Source organism: Sylvia atricapilla, chromosome 11 (assembly GCF_009819655.1).
Source record: "Sylvia atricapilla isolate bSylAtr1 chromosome 11, bSylAtr1.pri, whole genome shotgun sequence".
NCBI lineage: Eukaryota > Metazoa > Chordata > Aves > Passeriformes > Sylviidae > Sylvia > Sylvia atricapilla.
This window is the reverse complement of record NC_089150.1, coordinates 9736646-9757677: the sequence shown is the minus strand read 5'-3', so window position 1 is coordinate 9757677 and position 21032 is coordinate 9736646. Positions and strand designations below refer to the sequence as shown.

The window sequence follows — 21032 nt, the reverse complement described above, 5'->3', positions numbered from 1 at the left end:
CTGAAGACAGAAGATGATTTAGCAACCTCTGACAAAAAAACGACTCAGAACACGCAGCCCATAGTCTAATTGTTATTTTATACATTCAACCTGACATACTGCACTGCTCAGAGGAGCAGAGCTGGTTTCAGACAGATGCATATCTAGCTAGTTTTTTTTCAGGAAGTATATAAGCAATTCAGTGGAAGGTTTACAGAGAAGGAGAAATATACACTTACTGTTTTTGACATGCTCTGCCCTAATCTGTGTCCTCTATTCTTCATCTCCAAGCTAGTGTTTCACAGGGATGGCATAACTTCACAGTTCCACTGTTTTGGTTTTTTTAATTTCCCTGTTCTGAGTTCTCCACACAGTGGCACGCGTGCTCCCTTCTAGGTGTTTTGTGTTGGTTTCCCTTTCATTCATGGAGGCAGTCACAGCACAGAGAGCTTTTGAATGTAGGATAGAGTTGGCATAACAAGGGGAATGAGAGGAGCATGCTGCTGGCTCAGTGGCTTGGGGAAAGGTACTGAACTGGAGGGGCAGGAGGACACTTGTGCAGCCTGAAGCTCTGTGTCTCTGAGAAATGGTGCCATGTGTCTCCTCCCGCAGGACCAGCAGTGGGACTATGAGTGTGTCTTGAATTTGGAGGGGAGGACAGTGGTGATGGAAGCTTATGTGGAAGGAGAAGAAACAAACAAGTCCCTCTGTTATATCACTTGCCAGATGAACCAGGTGAGTGCTGAGATTACTGTGTTATTTCACAGTTCACACAGGTGCTGTTTTGCTCAGCAAAAGAGTAGGATGGAAGGCAAGCTCTGGAGAAGAAGGCATATTTTGCAAAAGTATTTGTAGAATATTTAGCACTCTGGGGCCCTTAGCTGTGATGCTGCTGCTTGCCAGTACTGGTACCTTCAGCCTCAAGAAGATTGTGCAGTCTGAGCCACATGACCTGTTGCTGCACTGGCTGTAGCAGGGGATGGTGCTGTCTCTGAACTGGCCAGCAAGGTGCCACTCCTGCTTTAGCTTGAAGCACTGTTGTTTGTCATTATCTGCATCATGACTCCTGTCAAACCTCCATGATGATTGTTCTTTTGTGAGAAGAAAAATGCTGTTAGTACTGGCTTTGTCCTTGGTGATGGAAGCAAGCCTGTGGATTTAAAATTATCAGGGAAAATTAAAACAGACATGTACACTTCAGGATGCTGTGTGATTTTTACTTAAGGCAAGATTTGCAAGCAGAGATGTTATTTTTAGTTCACAAACTCATACAGTTAAGGGAAAAGAAAAACACGGGCTCTTGTGCACATGAGCCCTGCAGACCAATTGTGATTCTACATTGTCAGTTCTACTGAAATTACATAAATGCCAGCTTGAGCAGCTTTCTGAGCAGGTGGCTTGTAGATAGGAATTGGCCACTTAGGAATGCAGTTAGGAAGTTAGACAGGTATTGTTGTGAGCACAGACTTGGTTTTCAGGATTCATCTTAGTGAACCAAAACCTGCTACTCTTTCTGGAGCAGAACTGTGACTGTGAACCAGTGAGGACAAGCCTGTGCTGCCACTGCCCCAACTAACACTGCCTTGTCTGCATGCATGGAAGCTCCATGTAGGCTGTATGTGCTGTGCACTATTCAGTGTGGATGCTTTTTGCCTATTCAGCTGTTTTGGTTTTGCCTCTGTTGAGTCCTCTTGATGATCTTTGTCTTTGCAGTACAGTTACACAGCACCTCAACTCGAATTCAATGCTGTGGTGTTTGTACAGAGGCGACGACACCTTCGAGTGGACAGTGCTGCGGATCTTCATGGTAGGAGTGCAACACCTTCCCAGTGAAAAAACAGCAGAATGAGGTGGAAGGGAACTGAGAAATCCTCAAATCAGGCTTTTCGTAGCTGTGGTAGTTCTATCACAAGAAAACTAAGGAAAACAGTTTCACTTCTGTTGCTTGTCATGGGGGCAGGAGGAGGAGTGGGGTGTGTAAAAGACACCAGGTTCCTGGGTTGTGCTGTGCCCTATGGGAATGTTTGCAGGTACCTCTGAATTTTTCTCCTTTGCAGTGACGTTTTACAACTGCTCTGTGGGACACACTGATTGTAGCCGCTGCCAAACAGCTGACTCAAAGTACAACTGTGTGTGGTGTGGAGGTGACAACCCCAGCTGTATCTTCAGGGGCTCTTGCAAGGAAGAAATTGAAGACCTGTGTCCAGCACCTCTCATTCACTCCGTGAGTAATTTGCGCACTGGTGTACTGCACACAGGGCAAGGAGGGCTTCATTCTGCAGTGGAAATCAAAGGGCTGTGAACTCAGAGTGCAAACAGTGCAGCTCATTAATTTATTGACCTTCTGAAGAGGAAGTTCAATTGGGGTCCCTCAGTGTTGTGAGGATTCTAGACTGTTGTTGCTGGGCTTTCAGTTTGCTGGTAGAGAACAGTAGGGAATGATTCGTTTGTGTCACAGCTGAAACTGGCACACGAGAATCATTCAGGAGCTGGGAAATGGTCCACAAGAAGGATCCTCCAACTGTACTGAGCCAGACCCTGAAACAGGTTGGCCCAGCTAAGCCTGGGGCAAAGGAGGGTAAAACCAAATGACAACAGCAAAGCAACAATGGCAAAGGCATGACAAGTTACTGGAATTAATTTTTTTTGTCTGTTTATTTTAAATGTTTCTTGCTAACTGCCACATGACAAGTGTCTGTAGCCATGTGTCCCTTTTGCTGTCAGCTTGTCTTCCCTTCAGTGGCACACAACATCCATGTGCTGCATCTTGTCTTAGTTTACCTTGGATGCTGCTCAGGGACAGAGCTTTGACATTTGTGCAGCATGCCATTCATTGTTGTCCTGATGCTGAGGGGGAATGGTGCTTGCTGCTTCAATACTAGTAACATGTATTGGCTTGTGCATTCCCACTCTTCAGCAGAAGTGCCCTCTGGAGTGGTCAGCATGTTAATGGGAAGGCAAAGCAAAGCAGTCTTTGCCTTCTAAGTGAATTATCACCTCTGGGTGGGGACTGCTGGCAACAGTGAGGTATGGGAAAGAAGGCTTCAACTGTGGTGTTCTTTATGACCTTTCTTCTGATGAGGCTGCAACCTGGGACTATTCCAAGCCAGTAAAAGGAGTCAACAGCAGTGACCTGAGCAGGCAGAGTTTGCACTGGGGCAGCTGAAGGGCCCTGTGCTGTAGATCAGTTCCCAGACTGTGGAGGTCTGAGATACTGTGACATTTACACATGCGCGGATGTCTTTGCAGGTGTACCCCCTGTCTGGACCAGTGGAAGGTGGCACTAGAATCACCATCACTGGCTCAAACCTCGGGCAGAAACATCAAGACATTGCAGAAACTGTCACTGTTGCAGGAATTCCCTGTGCCGTAGATGCTCAAGAGTATGAGATCTCTAGCAGGTAGAGTATCTATGAAACCGCCTCCCAGAGGCAGGCGCTGGCTTTTCCCTTGGCTGCTAACCCAGCCTGAGATGTCTTTGCCTTTGCTGTAGTAGGTGTTGAGCTCTGCCCATTCCCAGGGAGTGCCCTGAGTAAGGTCACTGTGTGAGTAGTTGCTCAGGCAGTGACCCTAGAGAGATAAGTTTGTGTACAAGGCAACAGCCAAACAGTGATGGCGTATTCCAACCACACTGCCCAGACAGAGCCCACAGTCAGGTCAGGGAGTTGTGGGCTCAGAACCCTGCCGTTTCATTGGTGTCTCACTCAGCCACCAGAGATCTCAATAAAGCAAAGGACATGGCTTGTGCAAGTGTCTCTGACAGGGAAATAGCCTGACCATGTTAACACAGGGTAAGGATAGGAACACATGGTTGAAAACACACCCCTAAGACTGTCAGTCTTCACTTGTTAGCAGGACTTCCCCCCCAGGAACAAAGTCAAAGAAAAAATCCTCTCTTGCCGGGACAGATGAGGAGGTCATGGTCAGCCCAGTGCCACTCTTCTGGTGACCAGGAGTGCCTGACAGGTCACACAGTGCTTCTAAAGTAGTGGCAAGGAGAAGAATGAGAAGAAGAAAGACCTATCCTGCTGAATCTGTCAGTGATAGAGAATTGTGCAGTTGGTGTGTCTGGCCAAGGCAGAACAAAATAATAAAGCAGTAGTTAGATGTTAAGAGGTATGAATGGGAGATAACTAGGAAGCAAGGAGAAAAGGGTATTTGTATAGCTGGCCTGTGGCAGGGCAGGTAGGTGGGAGTTTTGGACAAGGGAGGGAGAGGAGCCCAAACAACCAGCAGGAGAAGAGGAGAGCAATTGTGAGTAACCTCTTACCACAGCTATCACAAACATGTTTTTCCATTCCATGGTAGTAGTAGTTGTAGCACCCTTCCCTCTAGGAGCCAGGTAAGATCCTGCTGGGAATGGCCTGCTGTGTTGAGCAGTGTTGTCCTGTCTGTGCAATTTGTTTGTCTGGATCCATCTGCTTTCTGTTTTCATCCTAGAATTAGAGCTTAATCTTTCAGAGGTTAGCACTGTCTGTGTTCTGTATCTGTAAATCACCTGGCATCACAGGGTCTTGGCTTGGACTGCACTGCCTAAGTTCAAATTCCTCAGCCTCTTTATTTGAGGGGATATAGCTGTGAACCTGGAACCTGCTTCTGAGCAAGGCCCAGACAAAATTAATCTCCTGCTATGCAGGAGGGCTGGGAAGTTTCCTGCAGATTAGCTTTTCTGTTAGCAAATTAGTGCTGTAACATGGGGCTCCTTGCTGCTCTGTTTTAAGTACAGCTTGACTTTTCATCTTGTCAGCATCTCCCATAGCAAATTATGTCTGGAAAAAGTGCTGGGAGGAATGTTTGGTGCAGATCAGGGGACTTAGCTGGTTGCAGAGCCCACTGGCTCTGAAGTGACAGCTACACCCAGGCCTTGAGTCTTCTCCTGCATCAGACACAGCACTGATGTGTGGATTGACCACTGCTGGCCTGAGGTCCCTCCAGATGCAACTGATTTTGATCAGCTCTGGAAAACAGACGAGTTCTTGGACTCCTTGTGCATCTGTGACACAGTGGGATTCATCCTGTCTGTCCCAGAAAGAACAATCTTAAATAGGATGGACCTGTTTGGAACTGGTCCCTGGTTTTTTCTGCTGCACCTAACCCAGCTTTTTTAGAGGTGTTTCTCGATGTTTGGTTGCATATTCTGAGCATGAGATAAGACTGAAAGAAGGGGACTGTGGTTGCTAGATGTTTTTAGGACATGCTACAATGAATGCAGCTCCCCTGCTCTCCCCTGGTGTGACTTTGTTCTTGGATTGTCCTGCAGCATCGTGTGCGTCACTGGCGGGAGCTGGACAGAGAGGTTTGGGCATATAGTGGTGGAAGTGCCTGGAGGAGGCCGTGGAGTTTCTGGTCATGTTTTTACCTATCAGGTAACATAACTAGAGTATCTCCCCTGTTTTCCCAGTGTCTCTGCTAAATGATTGTTTATTGCATGAACTTACAGGACTCTACCTGGCACGTGCTGCTGGTATTTTTATCTGATTTTTCTGCCAGTTGTGCTGTGTGGTGTACTGGGATTTTTTTTGTTTGGTTTGTTCCTCCCTCACTCCCCTTTAGATTATAAGAACAGCTGTACTGGGTAATACTAAAGATCCTGTAAGGTAGTGATTTTGTTTCTTTTTTGACAATGGTAACTGTTAAATACTTGAAGATACCTTGTATTTTTCCTCTGTGTTTCCAACTTGAAGATTTTTTTATTGATGACTTTACATCTTACTAAGACTTCTGACTTTTCTTTTGTTAATATGCAAATTGCTGTTTGAACATGCTTTTATCTTCTGATCTTCAGCATCTGGTGGCAGTAAGTCCAAAATTCTTGTGCATTGTGCAGAGAAATGTTTCCTATCATTTTTAAACATGTTTCTGATAACTTTTTGATATCTTAAACCCAGCAACTATAAAATAATACTTAAGTAACTTTTAAATACAATTGCTTCTTTTTCTTCCTTTCTGTGCAGTTTATAAGTTATGTATGTTGTTGCATGTCCCCCTCTCCCATGGGAAGGGGAAAGAGATTCTGACAAGTCTTAAGCTCTTCCATTTTTGGCTTGATAAAACCATTTTATGTACTAAATTATGCTTGTTGCTCTTCTCTTGGTTATCACCAGGATGCTATTTAGAGACTAGCAATGGTGTATGTTTGCTTTTTATTCTGTAACTCTCCCTCCTCCTTCTTACTTCATGGATCTTGCTTTTTGTTTGTCAGCAGTTTGTTTGTCAGACTTACTTGTGTCACTCTGCCTGATTTCCCTAAATTTTGCTTCAGCTCCTCAGTGGTACTAAGTTTTTTTTTGTCATAGCACAGGTCTCAACAAAAATTCTTGGTGCTCTCTGCTGTTAATCTCCTCATCTGCTAGGCAAACAGGCAATTTATTTGCTACCTTGTTTTTCCTAACCTGAGTTATTAATCCAATTACTGATCTGAACAATCCCTTTGGACTGTTAATCCTTGGGTTTGTGTGTGAGGCTCACAGCTCTGCTGTTTGCAGTATCCATATGCCTTTGGCAGTCTGTGGAAAGGTCCTCTATCTGTGGTTCATGCTGGTGTGATTGATCCCCCCTCTGCTCAGTAAAGTGGCTGCTGGAGTATAGCTGAGGCCTGCATGTGGTTTGGATCTGTAGCTTCTATTTTCACAGCATTGGAGGACACTGAACACATCTGCTGTTTTCTTTCCTTGTCTTGTCTTTTGGGATCCTTATCACTCACTTCCTTTTTTTTTCCCTTTTTTTTTTCCCTTTTTTTTTCCCTTTTTTTTTCCCTTTTTTTTTCCTCCCTCTTCTAGAATCCAGAGCTGAAATCCATTGTTCCAACTCAGGGCCCCAAAGCAGGAGGAACCTGCCTTACCCTTCTAGGCTCGAAGCTGCTGACTGGGCATCCTAATGAGATCAGTGTCCTGCTTGGAGACCTTCCTTGTCAAATGTAAGATCAGAACTTGCCAATGTGCTAGCTGTGCACTGCCCTGAGTCCTTTCCAAAGCCTCCCAGGGTGTGATGCTGCCTGGAGCAGCTGGAGCTCTGCTTTCCTCTGTGTTCCAGGGGATCTTCCCTGTGAGGGTTATGGCAGCAACCTCAACCATCTTAGATTCTGGCCCACATTCCCTGGATGTGAGGAGGGCTGCTCACCTCTGTTCTGCTTGTCCCTTGACAGGACTGTAACCCATCCTGGCACTCTGCTTTTGCTGGTGGGGAGCTGCAGCTGGCTTCTCCAGCCTGATCCCAAGAGTTGCTTGTTCTCTTGCACCCTGCCTCACCTCGCTGCTGGTGAGAAGCTGCATATGCCTTGGTAGCATGTGTCCAGTCCCTTCAGTCTGGACAGTGACTGTACTTGCTTTTTGTTCATGTGCTGCTCCTGAAAGCTGCCCAGCAATTATTACTTGCACAGATAAGTAATATAATTACTTGCACAAGAGCTTTCAGCACGAAATTTAGGAAAATAGCAGAAGAGGTTTGCAGACTTCCTGCACAGAGAAAGGCACAGTACTGTAAAATCTGTTTCTGCAGTGGTTGTGTTAATCCCTTGTTCTTGTCTCCACAAGCCTCTCTGAGATGACAGAGGATCAGCTGGCATGCCAGACAAGTCCCAGCAATGTGTCCACAGAACTCCCAGTCACCATCAAATATGGGGAGCAAGAGCGGAGATTGGAAGGATCCCTTTTCAGATATACTCTGGATCCCAACATCACTTTTGCAGAACCACCTAAAAGCTTCCTCAGGTAGAAAGAATGAGTGTCCCTTTCCCTGGGCACTGTGCTGGGGCTGCAGCACCAATGTCATCTCTCTGAGTGGCATTTGGGAGTAAAGCCAGACTTGTAAGAATGAGCATAAACAGAGGGATGGGAGCATGGACAAAATTGAGCTAATGAATAACAGGTGAGTCAGATCAGCTACTTTTGTCTTTCAGTGGAGGGAGAGTGCTGAGAGTTCATGGATACAACTTGGATGTTGTACAGAAGCCAAAGATCCGAGTTACAGTTTCTCCATCCGAACGCAGGCGGCGAGGAGCGGGGCGATGGCGAAGGATCATCCCGGACTCTGAGTGTCCTGAGGATTCTCTGTGCAGCATCCAGCAGGTAGTACAGCACTCAGTGAGGATGTGGGTGCACAAGGGTTGATGTTCCACTCCTGAAGAGGTGGACTTTCTGTCCCTAGGGCTTTTTCCCTCCCACCACTTGGTGTTATCTGCTTGGATTGTACCAACAGTCTTGGCCCATGGAAATGTTCTCTGACAGACTGAGAGGTTAAGCTCTTTCACAAACATTTCCATGGGCTGGGTCTGCCTCTCCTAGAGATGTGCAGGATTGTGACCTGGGACAGAAATAGCAAGGCAGCAGTGTGAAGATAAAGAAATCTACATCGGAGCCAGAGAGCTTGTGTGGCTCAGTGTCTGTGCTTCAGATTCTTCCTTTTGCATATTTCAGTCTGTCCCTATAGTTTCTAGGCTCTCTTTCACCCTGAGATACAAAACCAGGCAGTGAAATTATCAGCACCACAATAATTTTCTGCTCTCCTGCTGCCAGTTTGCTGAGATGGGTCATTACAGAGGTATTGATGTGCTCACCAAGGTCACAGAGTATGCAGCAGAATTTGCAGAGGTAGAGGGTGGTTTGGCAGCCCAAGTACAAGAAGGATTTGCATTATTAGTACAAATGATGAAGGGCTTCTTGTACATAAATGTGCTCCTGATACACATGCACCAATAACAGCTGGTTTTATCAATGTTCTTAGGAAAGATTCGTGGCTGTAGGGCAGAAAAAAAAAAAAAAGACTCAAAGATTCTTTCACCAAATGTATAAAACATATCCAATCAGGCATGGGAACACTTTCACAGAAGCATTCAGACTGGGAAAACAGCCTTGCACTGAAGGTATTTGGTCCTGTTCTCTCAGACCAGGGAAATCTAAAGCTGGTCTCTCTCCCAGATTTGTTGCCAGGGGAATGTCAGAGCTGATTCCCACTGCTGAGACCTTCCAACAAAACCAGTGCTATGAAAGCTTTCCTTTAGAGAAACATGGGGAATTCCTCAGATCCTGGATTTATCCCCTTTACAGTTAAGCAGAGTTCTTCTGGCATTTCTCCAGATTAGAAGAATGCAGACTGGCCTCAGATTGTTTGGGGTGGAAATTATTGCCAAGCTGCAGGAGAAGTGTTGTTCCATTACTGACACTGTTTTTGCCTTTTTCCTCAGTTTGAAGAACCATGTCTTGTTAACTCTTCCTACCTGATCCTGTGCAAAACTCCAGCCATTAACCTGCTATTGAGGAGTGTCCGTATCAAACTGGAATTTATTCTGGATAATCTGAGTTTTGATTTCAACTCACTGCATCCCATGCCTTTCTCTTATGAAGTCAACCCCATCCTAAAACCATTGAATGCTGAGGACCCTGCCAAACCGTATCGTCACAAGCCAGGAAGTGTCATCTCTGTGGAGGTAAGACCTAAACCAGCTGGAATTCATGTTCCTTTTATGAAGTTTTAAGTTGTTGTCATGCAGCATCCAAGGTTTCTAAAAGATTTGGCAGGTTACAACCTGCCACAGCACATCTGCATTGGCCTGTGAGAAACAGTACATAAGAAGAGAGAAAAAAGTGCATCAAAAAAACTTCTTGAGTTGATAAATCATTGTTAGGAGCTTCATAGGACGTGTGGAAACTTTTGTGGTTTGTTTTTTGGGGGCTTTTTAGTCCTAATAAACTGTTTGTATATGAGATATTAGTACTACATTATCCCAACATCCTGCTCTCAGCTTCTGACTGTCTCATAACTACTTCAGTTTCCTCTAGATATAACTTAGGAGTAAAAGAATCCTGCCAGTGGGGAAGATCTGTTACTAAGTGAAGGCAGGAAAATTACTGATGATACATTAATGATGTACATTAATCTTCTGTATCATCATTAATGATGATACAGAAGAGCACAGTGACTATTTTTACTGTACATGCAAGAAAAAATTTCTGAGGTATTTCTTTTGTATGGAAAGGTACTTTTCAGTCCAGTACTATCAAAGAAAGTAAAGGCTGCTGCTGTAGGTGCAAATTCTCCACATGCTCTCTTTTTGCATATGGCTAAGAACTGTGAGAATGTAAGAACCTAGAAATGTCTAGACCACTGCCATTGCAGTTAAGTGCATCTTGGAGATGTAGAGCAGTTTGAGAAGACTGGAAGAGAACTTTAAAAGACAAGGAGGTTGATCTGCAAGTCTGTCAGGATAACCTGACAGAGCTCTGAGCTTTAGAAAGCATTAAAGGATAAAAATGCAATTAACATCAGCAGCATGGTTTTATTAAAAAAAAGAGTGTGCAGGTTAACTGACATGAGAGTACCTTTTTAAATACACAGAGTGAAGAGCTGAGCTTAGCTGTGTTTTGGCTGAAGAGCCTTAAGGGAACAGGCTATTTATAATTGTACTTATGCAGTGTGCTACAGGTCCTAAAGCTAAATCTAAATCATATGCAACTGAATTCTTTTTGCTTACAAAGTTAACTCCTGCAACCTATTCACATGTGAGCCTAAACAAAGAAGAAAAAAGGTTACTTTTATCTCATGGTATTGATCTCATCCATCTTCTCTGAAGCCATGGCAATACATAGTTGTGTTTTCCCTGATCTCATGTGCTGTCCAAATCTATTTCAGGGGGAAAATCTAGATCTGGCTATTTCCAAGGATGAAGTTATGGCTATGATTGGGGAAGGAATCTGTGTGGTGAAGACACTAACAAGGAATCACCTCTACTGTGAGCCCCCCTCGGAGCAGCCGGCTCCGCGGCACCGCACCAAGCGGGAGGGCACGGACCTGCTCCCGGAGTTCACGGTAGGGAAGCAGCAGCACTGCCAGAAATCCTGTCATTTCCTGGAGCATGTGCAAGAAGTGGCTGTGGGATGTGAAGTTAGGAAAGGCAGACACCCTGCTGAGGGGTGGGGGAGGTAACAGAGGTGGCAGGGAACTGATCTTGTTCCCAAATTCTGCTCTTAATGGCTAAAGTTGCCTGAAAGTAAACAGTATAGCTGGGTTCACTGTGGGCAGCTGTGTGCCCCCTGTGTTCATTCTGGAGAAGCCCTGTGGCTTTGTACTTCATTCCTGCACAGAGGAATGGAATCATCTTGGCAAATGCTTTCTTCGCTACAGGTTCAGATGGGAAACCTGAACTTCCTCCTGGGCCGAGTGCAGTATGACACGGAAAGCCAGCTCACCTTCCCACTGGAGGCACAGATTGGTTTGGGTGTTGGTGCATCCTTCGTGGCACTGATTGTTCTGGTCATTGTCTTCATATACAGGTAAGTTCTGGTGTGTATGAGGCCTTTAAGTTCCTCACAATGCTTTTCAGTGCATGTGACAAAGCATGTACATCTTGGGCCTAAACAAGGTTACAGTTTTCTTTATTTTGTGCCAAATTCTGAGCCTGTGGTGGTGTTGGATGCAGGAGGCACGTTGCAGTGCAAGTCACAGTCTGCACTGTGGTTCATTCAGAATCTAATGGGTGCTTCAAGAGACACATCTAGTTTATGGAACAGTGTGTGGTATCCTGCTGAGATGATGCTCTGTAGAAATCACCTCAGCATCAGCTGCCCTGGAGTCTTTGGCAGCAACACAGCAGTTGGCAAGGATAGTCCCTGGGCTAGTGGCACCAGGAGCAATTTTGCTTCTTATTGCAGGAGGAAGAGCAAACAGGCTCTGAGGGATTACAAGAAAGTTCAAATCCAGTTGGAAAATCTGGAAACAAGTGTTCGGGACAGATGCAAAAAGGAATTCACAGGTCAGTCACTGAGCTCCTGGATTCTTGTAGCTTCAGGGAAACTTGGAGAACCACCCTCAACCTTACCTCTTTTCCCATTCCTGTGTACTTGTCTGTGTAGCTCAGAGCAGGCAATAATTTATCCTGTGCCAGAGCATGGAAACATGGAGCCAAATTCTTGCTTTTTTAATTCTTTAATTCAGAGCACAGTGATCTATACAAACCTCTCTCATTCTACACTTCATCCTCCAGACTCAGATGAAGAGCTAAAGTCAAGACAACACCCTTGGAGGGATCTTAAGGACAGCTACTAGCCCAGTCTTTGTGTAGGGCAAGTTGAGTTGCAGCCCATGTTCTGAGCTTACAAACGTTGTACTTCAGCTCTTTACAACTGTAGGAGACCTGGGGCTCTGAAACTCTGCAGGTGACTGACACTGTAGTCCCCGATTCATGTGTGAAGGAATGAGGAGCAGGTCTCTAATATTCTGTCTTTGCTGTAGGTAATGTCTGTAACCACAGATGTGTGCTGAATAGTGGCTTCCTCTTTATAAAATTGGAAACCAAGTCCTGATTAGAACTTTCCTCATGCAATTTCTCCTGCTGCCTAGTCTAGTTTTAAATGTTCTAGCAATGAGACCCCAACATGTCTCTTCCTGACAGGAAACAACCTTCCTCTTTCTCAGTCCCATTCTGGTGGTCCTGGTTCCTCCCTTACCTCACGCTCTGCACCATCAGCTGAGATCATGTCAGTTGTGTCATCCTCATGGGCATTTTCCTTTCCATCAGACCTGATGACTGAGATGATGGACCTCACAAGTGACCTCGTGGGCACAGGGATCCCCTTCCTGGACTACAAGTCCTACGCAGAACGAATTTTCTTTCCGGGCCACCGTGAGTCACCACTGCAAAGGGACCTTGACATCCCTGAGTGCCGACGGCAGACAGTGGAGCAAGGCTTGGTCCAGCTCTCCAACCTCCTCAACAGCAAGCTCTTCCTCACCAAGGTAATGTCCCTCTCTCTGCTGGCAGCCTGCTGCTGGGCCAGAGCCTCCTGGCAACAGGAGATGGGCAGTGTCTGTTAAGGTTCATTCCTTAATAGCTCTCTGCACTACTCCTTCCAAGAGCCAGCAGCTGTGACTGCCTTGTCTTCAGCAGATTCACACACTGGCTTATCCCTCTCCCCACCAGTTCATCCACACTCTGGAGATCCAGCGCACTTTCTCTCCGAGAGACCGAGCCTATGTGGCATCGCTGCTCACGGTGTCGCTGCATGGGAAGCTGGAGTACTTCACTGACATCCTCAAAACACTCTTGAATGACCTTGTGGAGCAGTATGTGGCCAAGAACCCCAAGCTGATGCTGCGGAGGTGAGTGAGCCAGCCTGGTCCCACTGGCAGCTACCCGAGGGGACAGAGCCTTCATGCTTGGCTGGCAAGCTCTAAAAGGCTCTGCCAAGTCTTCTGGTCCTACTTCGCTATTTAGAGGTCCCTGTGTTCTCAGTCATGCCATGTTTGGAAGCTAAACTGAGACATCTCCTGTGTTTAGAACCCCAGTAGCCTCCTATCTGGTCCATCCTTCTGATCTGAAATATTTCCCTTGTTTGAGACCTACCAGAGGCTTTTCACTGTTCCCTGCTTCTTGTCTCTCCAATTCTGTAATTTGGTGCCTCCTTCAGGCTGATAAGTGTTTCCAATATGTAGTGTCAAAAGCATTAACTGTACTGGTCTCAAAAGGCTTTTTTTTTCTCTCCATTCTGTATCATAACTTAGTGTGCTCTTCTTCCAAAGGGGGTGATTTTTACCTCCAGATCTTCCCCAGTTCTGCACCACAGTCTTGTGACCAACCTGATTCTCTCTTTCAGGACAGAAACAGTGGTAGAGAAGCTGTTAACCAACTGGATGTCCATCTGCCTGTATGCATTTGTGAGGGTGAGCTCTTTGTCCTGTTGCGATGTAGAGGGGCCAAAAGAGGGAGACAGGCACAGCTTTGCTTTGTGCCTCACTCATAGCTGAAACAGTGCCAGGGTTACCCTGTACTTCAGGGTGAGGAATAAGAGCTGGGCTGCTCACAGGGAACAGGGGTTCTTAAATCAGTATCAATATCACTCATTTCTAGGATGTGGGACCACGTCATGGAGGCCTCATTGTAGCTCCTTTATCTTGAAATACACAGGCCACAGGCTGGTCTGTGCATGAGAGGACAGATGCTGGTCTAATACCTTTCCTGGAGGGCTGTGGAGGTGGCAGGGAGTTTCTCAGATTAGTGACACAAAAGCAGAGCAATGCCTTGGTCATGTGCATCTCTCTGGTAGCACTTTTCCTGTGCATGGAGCAGGAGCTGTTGGCACAGGCTCTGTCTTTGCCTACTGTGGCTCAGCTGCTGTATCCTCAGTCCTGCTTGATGTGCATGTTTGCAGGTCTGGGGCTCTGCTGGGAGGAGCAAGCTGAATTTCTCTCCTTCCTTTCCATGCCAGGATTCTGTTGGAGAGCCCCTTTACATGCTGTTTCGAGGAATCAAACACCAGGTGGACAAAGGGCCAGTGGACTGGGTGACAGGGAAAGCCAAATACACCCTGAATGACAACCGTCTTCTGAGAGAGGACCTGGAGTACCGCACTCTGGTAGGCACCAAATCTTCTGTGCTCTTTGGTAGTCAGGGCTGAATGTGTCTGCTCCCATAACCAAGGCACAGGTGCAGCATCCTGCCACTGTCTCCTGGGAGCCACGTTTGTTCCAGCAGCACGAGTGCGTAGATGATGAAGAGCTCTGCTAAATCAGGCGCTTTTGCCCCAGGCTGATAGGAGCCTTCACCACAGTCATCTGCTGTACGTGCTGTGCTGTGTCTAGAAATAAGGGGATGACGTTGCTGATTGCACATCGAAGCTCCTCCCCAGTGCTCTTGAACTGGCTTCCAGCTCTTGACACAAGGCTAAGAACACAAGACTGAGGTGTTTAACATCTGTGATGTTTTCTTTTCTGAATCTCTCAGTGAAAGTGTAGCTGTTAACGTGCCTGAATGCCAACCATCAAAGGTGTAAATGTGTCAGATGTAATCTTATCAGCTGAGTAGCTGTGACCTTTTCTTCCCCAGACCTTAAATGCTTTGACACAAGCAGGGGTTGGTGCAGGAGGGGCAGAAGACTCTCAAGGGATTTCTGCAAAAGTGCTGGACTGTGACACCATAACGCAGGTGAAGGAGAAAATCCTAGATCAGATCTATAAAGGGACGCCATACTGTCACCGGCCAGACCCTGACACCCTGGACCTCGGTAAGCAGAGCTCTTTGATGACAAAACTCAGTGAAAAAGTGAAGGTTTGCTGTCTGTGCACAGCACCCTGGCATGTGTGACATTTGTCATTCTCTGCTGAGTCTGTAGAATCACTGACCACTCTGGCTGGGTATAACAGGGAAGAGGCTGTAACAAAAAGAGGCAGGGTGGAAAAGAAGCAGTTAGGTTCATCCTCTTTCATTTCATGGTGTTCTTTGCCAGACTCAGACCACAGCAATGCCTTGGGCAAGGGGATAGAGAAAAAAAGTATAAAGCATGTGTAGGAGGGGAGGGGGATTTGAATGCAGGGCAAAGATGCTGTGGGCATAGACTGGCACTTCCTAGCAGTGAAGTCAATGGCAGCCTCTTAATAATTTATGTCAGGGAGGACTTAGCCCATGGTAGTTAATTAATGGTAGAACTTACATTGGCAGAGAAAACACTCAGTTTTCCATCTTCTTAATTCTGTTGATGAATAATGGTGACATTTAGGGATGAGAAGGTACTGAGGAAATAGTAGCTGATAGGAACTGTGGGTGTATATTTGTGGCTTGAACCATCTGCTTGAAGAGTCACAATCTAACAGAATTTGTAGAAATATGACAGGTGGAACCTGGGAGGCCGTGAGGCCACCTGTCCCTGTGCTCAGAGGGGTCTGTCCTGTGACTGCAGGACTCAAATTCATTACAGGCACTTGCTCAGGTTATGCTGTCTGTGAAATGGCACAGGTAAAAGCTGATGAGTGCCAGAGACTGTTGAACGAGGTCAGCCAGGATGATGCAGATGATGCCTTGAATTAGCAGTTAATCCTTTCGTTTTCTGTGTTTCAACGGCTGTAGAGTGGAGATCAGGGCTGGCAGGTCACCTGATACTGTCTGATGAGGATGTGACCTCTGTTGTTCAAGGAACTTGGAAACGTCTGAACACTCTTCAGCATTACAAGGTCAGAACTGAGTCTTCATTGCCTTATCTCTTCTCTCATCCTTCTACATGCTGTCGTGCTTTGTTTATGGCTCTGGCTCCTGGTGAACCACTGTCAAAAGCTTGGACCTTTCTTGCAGAGCTCATTCAAATTAAGTCAGTGCTGTGGCTGTAGCCTGACTTCAGTAAACACAACCCTGTCCTTATCCCATACCTGAGATGTGGACATGTGTAGGGCTTGGAAGGACAGGCACAAGTTAATAGTGCAGTGAAGGTGATGTGCTGGATCTGTTCCTGTTCCAGGCCAGATCATTTATGACGCACTGAGCTGCCAAGTACCTTCTAACAATGGAAAGAGGGATTTTTTTTAATTACCTTGCACCAATATGTCAGTACTTTGCTGCAGCATGTTCTAGATGTGAATGACCTCAGTCCCTGAGTATTATCTTCATTGTACTTTGAACATTTGTTTTTTAATTGGTACAGACAAGATTTTCTCACCCTCAGGAAAGACAGTGATGGTGCCTCAAAATCCCTGTTTCTGTCCTTATTTTTAGTGATGGTACAGCCTGTTTTGCTCTACAAGCACTTGCCTATTGTGCTGATGAGAAACATGCCATTTGCTTTGAATGTTGTTTTGCTTGTGTGCAGGTGCCTGATGGAGCAACAGTAGCACTCGTCCCACGCCTGACCAAGCACATCCACAGGGAAAATCAGGATTACATCCCAGGAGAAAGTGAGTTTGATGTCTTGTTCTCATAGAATTACTTTAGAGCACTTACTAGTTAGGGACAAGTTTCTTGCTATTGCCCCAGCTTTATGCTGATATAGGAGGCTGACACATGCTTTGGAGCCTCATAGGACTGTCAGGAAATGTGAAAGCTTGGTCAAGTGAGGTCAGAGAAAACCAAAAGTGTGGGAGCAGAGGAAGGCTGGCCTGGGTATGAAAATGCAGAACGAGCACAGTCATCTGATGCTCTAGGGCTGACTACAGTCTGCAACTTGCAGAAGTCTTAATACTTTCAGGTGCTGAGCATGGCCTGAGAGGGATGATGGGGTGCCACGCAGTTTCTTTACTGCCTGGCAGAGTGAACAGCTCCATGAATACTCCTGTGGCAAGAGGGATAATAGCTACAGGCTGCAGCTTAAGAGATTCGAATTGGATAGGGAACAAAACTTCTTCAGCAAAAGGGTGGTTCAACCCTGAAACAGACCACTGGGGTGGTGGGGGATCTCTGTTCTGGGGAATTTTCCAAGACCTTGAAGGTTTTAGGTGAACAAAGGCAACCTGCTGAAATGCTGGCAACAGTTGTACTCTGCAGAAGGTTGGATAGAGGCTTCCAGAGATTCTTTCCCATTTGTATTTCTGTTGTACTGGGAAATTTTGCTTTCTTGGGGCTCCCATGACCAAGGTCTACTGTGAGAGAGCCAACCTCATCTGTAAACAACTACTTGGTTTAGAAACACCAATGCTGGAGGATGCAGATGAAGGTGGGATCAAACTTTGGCACCTGGTAAAACCAACAGAAGAGCCAGAGCTTCCCAAGCATCGGCGTGGGAGCTTAAGAGATCGGGAGCGGGCCAAGGCAATCCCAGAGATCTATCTGACACGTCTGCTCTCAATGAAGGTGAGAAGCAGCACAGATTGTTTTGTGCTTGGGAATCTTGCCTTCCTTCATATCTCCCAGCAGATTGCAGGGGTGTGTGTGAAGATGCAATACCCTTTACCTGTGGTGGCTTTCAGTGCGTTTGAGTCTTCTCTATATTTTGCTTTGTTCATGAGGTTCTCCCTGGCCTCTGTTCCACAAACCACAGGGGCCTCCATTCTCTTTTGTTGCTGCTCCTTTCAGTGGGAGTGGAGTACCCTGGGATGGATGAGGGGCTGTCACTGAGAAGAGGATGACCTCTCATCTATGAGGCCTAGGCTCTACTCTCGTTTGCCTATGCTGACCTTGTCCTACTTGATTTTCCACAGGGCACTCTGCAGAAGTTTGTGGATGACTTGTTCCAGGTGATCCTCAGTACCAACCGCCCTGTTCCTCTGGCAGTCAAATACTTCTTTGACCTGTTAGATGAACAGGCCATACACTATGGGATCGCAGACCCTGAGACCATCCATATCTGGAAGACAAACAGGTAGGGTGTTCCTGAGGTCCCTGGAGGAGGCACTGCTTACTTGCTTAGAGCTTGCAAAGTGACAGCAACCTCTGCCTACTGAGGAGGAGCAAAATGCAAGTGCAGAGCAGCAGACCGTAGGGTGAAGAGCTGGTTTTGCTGGGAGAGCAAAGCAGAGAGATGCAGTAACATGTAGAATATCTTTCAGCAATGTAGCTGCTGCCTTTGCTGATTGTCTTTCTGCACTTCTGACCTCTCTACAGCCTCCCCCTGCGGTTCTGGATCAACATCATCAAGAACCCCCAGTTTGTTTTTGATGTGCAGACATCAGATAACGTGGATGCTGTGCTGCTGGTCATTGCACAGACCTTCATGGACTCCTGTACAATAGCTGACCATAAGTTAGGGCGGGTGAGTACAGAGGGAGAAGGGAGCATGGTTGGCACAGAGTTGAGCAGTGCTGCCTTAGGAAGGCAATAATAGCACCAAGGGACATTACCTTGGCAATAATAGCAACAGCAGGCCAGGCTCCTCCTGGCTTCCATGTGCAGCTGGAGAGTAATGGGGTCTCCTGGGAAGAGAGGAGGGAGGATCAGATTTTGTTTAGCAACAAGAAGTTGTTGAGGAGTGCTCTTAATTTACAGCTTGGAGCTACTTAGGGGCAGAGGTAAACTCCAGCTGGCTGTGGCAGACAGCGAGAGCCACAGGATACGACTTGGGACATTCAGGTTGGCCATTAGAAAGACTTTCCACCATCACTACTCACCCTGTGCTGAGGGTGAAACAGTCCTGCGCAGGTCACCAGAGATGGGATGGGTGGATCTCTGGAGCACATCAGGCATCAGCTATTCAAAGCCATTGCCAGTGTGATCTCATACTGGTGATCACACAGCCCCAAGGAGAAGGCTGGACTAGGGATCCCAGGGGTCCCTTCATCAGCACATCTCAGGGTACCTCAGACTGCATTGCTAGAAGAGAGCCTGCTATTTGAAGTGCCTCTCCATGCAGAGGACAAAAAATTCCTGATCATGAACAAATGGCAGAAAATAGAAGTGATGATGTTACCTGCTAAGGTTAGTCCACAGTAAAGGAGATTTTCATAACCAAGTCTGGTTTTGGATGTTCAAGGACTCTCCAATCAATAAGCTGCTTTATGCCCGGGACATTCCTCGCTACAAGCAGATGGTGGAAAGGTAAGTGATGGATGTGAGGAGTTGTAGTTTCAGCAGTGAGCAGGAGGGACCATGCACTAAATTTCCTGTGTGCCCCTGTCTAGGTACTATGCGGACATTCGTCAGACCATCTCTGCCAGTGACCAGGAGATGAACTCTGCCCTGGCTGAGCTATCACGGGTAAATCAAAGTATTTCAGAAGTCACCTGGCCCCTCACCTGTGTATCCGGGGGGGAGTTATCAATGCAAAGATGAGATACTCCAGCTGAGTGTGCAGTTCTGTTCAGACACACTGACTGTGCCTAGTGGCTGTCCTGCACCACAGGGAGGGTGAGGGTCTGCCCAAGTAGCACTGGAGAGAAGAGGGCACAGTCATAGAGAGGGATTCAGGGCAAGAAATACATGTGATTTTTCCTTTGCTAGGAACTGTTGGTGAATTCTCTTTCCTGTTGCTTCCTTTATGAGTTGTGAGGACAGAATTTGACAGGACAGTTGTTAGGTGTCTCACAGTTTTGTCTGATTTCTTCTCTTATAAGCAGAATTACTCAGGTGACCTCAATTCCCTGGTGGCTCTACATGAATTGTACAAATACATCAATAAGTACTATGACCAGGTGAGTGTGTGTTTCCAGCAGGTATGAATATGCCTTTCTTCTTCTATCACCCAAACAAAAAACCTACAAAAATTAACAATTAAGAGCAGCCAGACTATTCCAACACTGTGTTATTTCATTGGCATACATAACTCATGTCATGTGTTTGCTTTATTCTTATCAAAGAGCAAGGGAGGAGATCAGCAAAAAGAACTTAGAGGCTTGGAGGCTTTTGGGATTTCATGTGTGCTGCTTAATTTTTATTCCAATATCCAAATACTCTACTTAAAAAAGGAATGCAGTTAGTTCACATTGGTTTACTAAAGACTTAATTTTCAGGTGAGAAGCTTAGCATTCTTTTTGCCCTGTAAAGTCTGTCAGTTACTACAATGAATCTAGAATACTTCTTTCGTGGTTAATTTGAGATTAATTACTACATACCCACTCTAGACTAGAGCATTGTGAATTCCAGCTTGAGGTTCTCCATAATGTGTGGAGTTCAGCTGGTTGAGTGTTATGTGCTGGAGAAAAGCTTCCAGTGAGCTCTCTCTTGTTGCAGATCATTACTGCCTTGGAAGAAGACCCAACGGCACAGAAGATGCAGCTTGGATATAGACTGCAACAGATTGCAGCAGCTGTGGAGAATAAAGTCACAGATTTGTGACAGGCACAGACAGACTGCTCTCCCCTGGCCGAATGGGGACAGTGTTGATAGACAGGGTGTCCTGCTGCCATTGGAACCAGACTCTCCAAGGAACCTGCGGGTGACATGAGCAAGGGGAAGGCCAAGGCAGTACAAAGTACAAGCGTCCTTGCATCTCAGAGAATATTTTTTTACAGGTGTTTTTTTTTTTTTCTTTTTAGAAGCAAAATGAAATAAACAAACAAAAAGGACAAACTGTTTTTTCCCTGGCAGACTGCTGAGGGGCCACACGGGTCCTTCCTACAGATGTTATGTGAATGTGCCAAGTTTTCAAACCATGTCATTGAAGAGCCAGGTGACAACACCAAGCACTGTGTCTATGGAGTCCTCAGCCTTGCACGGATGCCCTTTCCAGTGCTAGAACACTCACTGCTGCAACCACTCACTTCCTTGGGGATCAGGAAGCCTCGTCTGGGTTGACTGCTGTGCTAACCTCTGTCCCTAGCTAGCAAGCACTCCTGAGAAACTCCTTGCAGCAATGTCCCTGCTGGTCCCAGATGCTGGATGTAGAAAGGAGAGTGTCCGATCGATCAAGGTCTCTTGCTCCCCAGTGCTC

At 46.3% G+C, this 21032-nt stretch overlaps 1 protein-coding gene across 1 annotated transcript in view; it reads left to right on the top strand.

Annotated features, from left to right (window-relative positions):
- The window catches only part of PLXNB1 (plexin B1), a 52618-nt gene extending 31944 nt beyond the window's left edge, over window positions 1-20674 (top strand). Inside the window, exons 12-37 of the mRNA XM_066326624.1 lie at window positions 592-714; window positions 1693-1786; window positions 2037-2203; window positions 3229-3380; window positions 5240-5345; window positions 6759-6895; window positions 7512-7688; window positions 7877-8045; window positions 9161-9403; window positions 10606-10782; window positions 11098-11246; window positions 11625-11725; window positions 12491-12708; window positions 12893-13071; window positions 13566-13632; window positions 14178-14324; window positions 14795-14972; window positions 15812-15915; window positions 16545-16629; window positions 17355-17521; window positions 17869-18029; window positions 18272-18419; window positions 19137-19201; window positions 19285-19360; window positions 19720-19794; window positions 20333-20674. Of these exons, the coding sequence (XP_066182721.1) occupies window positions 592-714; window positions 1693-1786; window positions 2037-2203; window positions 3229-3380; window positions 5240-5345; window positions 6759-6895; window positions 7512-7688; window positions 7877-8045; window positions 9161-9403; window positions 10606-10782; window positions 11098-11246; window positions 11625-11725; window positions 12491-12708; window positions 12893-13071; window positions 13566-13632; window positions 14178-14324; window positions 14795-14972; window positions 15812-15915; window positions 16545-16629; window positions 17355-17521; window positions 17869-18029; window positions 18272-18419; window positions 19137-19201; window positions 19285-19360; window positions 19720-19794; window positions 20333-20437 (3570 nt within the window). The 3' untranslated portion in view covers window positions 20438-20674. The remainder of the gene's footprint in view (window positions 1-591; window positions 715-1692; window positions 1787-2036; window positions 2204-3228; window positions 3381-5239; window positions 5346-6758; window positions 6896-7511; window positions 7689-7876; window positions 8046-9160; window positions 9404-10605; window positions 10783-11097; window positions 11247-11624; window positions 11726-12490; window positions 12709-12892; window positions 13072-13565; window positions 13633-14177; window positions 14325-14794; window positions 14973-15811; window positions 15916-16544; window positions 16630-17354; window positions 17522-17868; window positions 18030-18271; window positions 18420-19136; window positions 19202-19284; window positions 19361-19719; window positions 19795-20332) is intronic.
- Window positions 20675-21032: the final 358 nt, after the last annotated feature.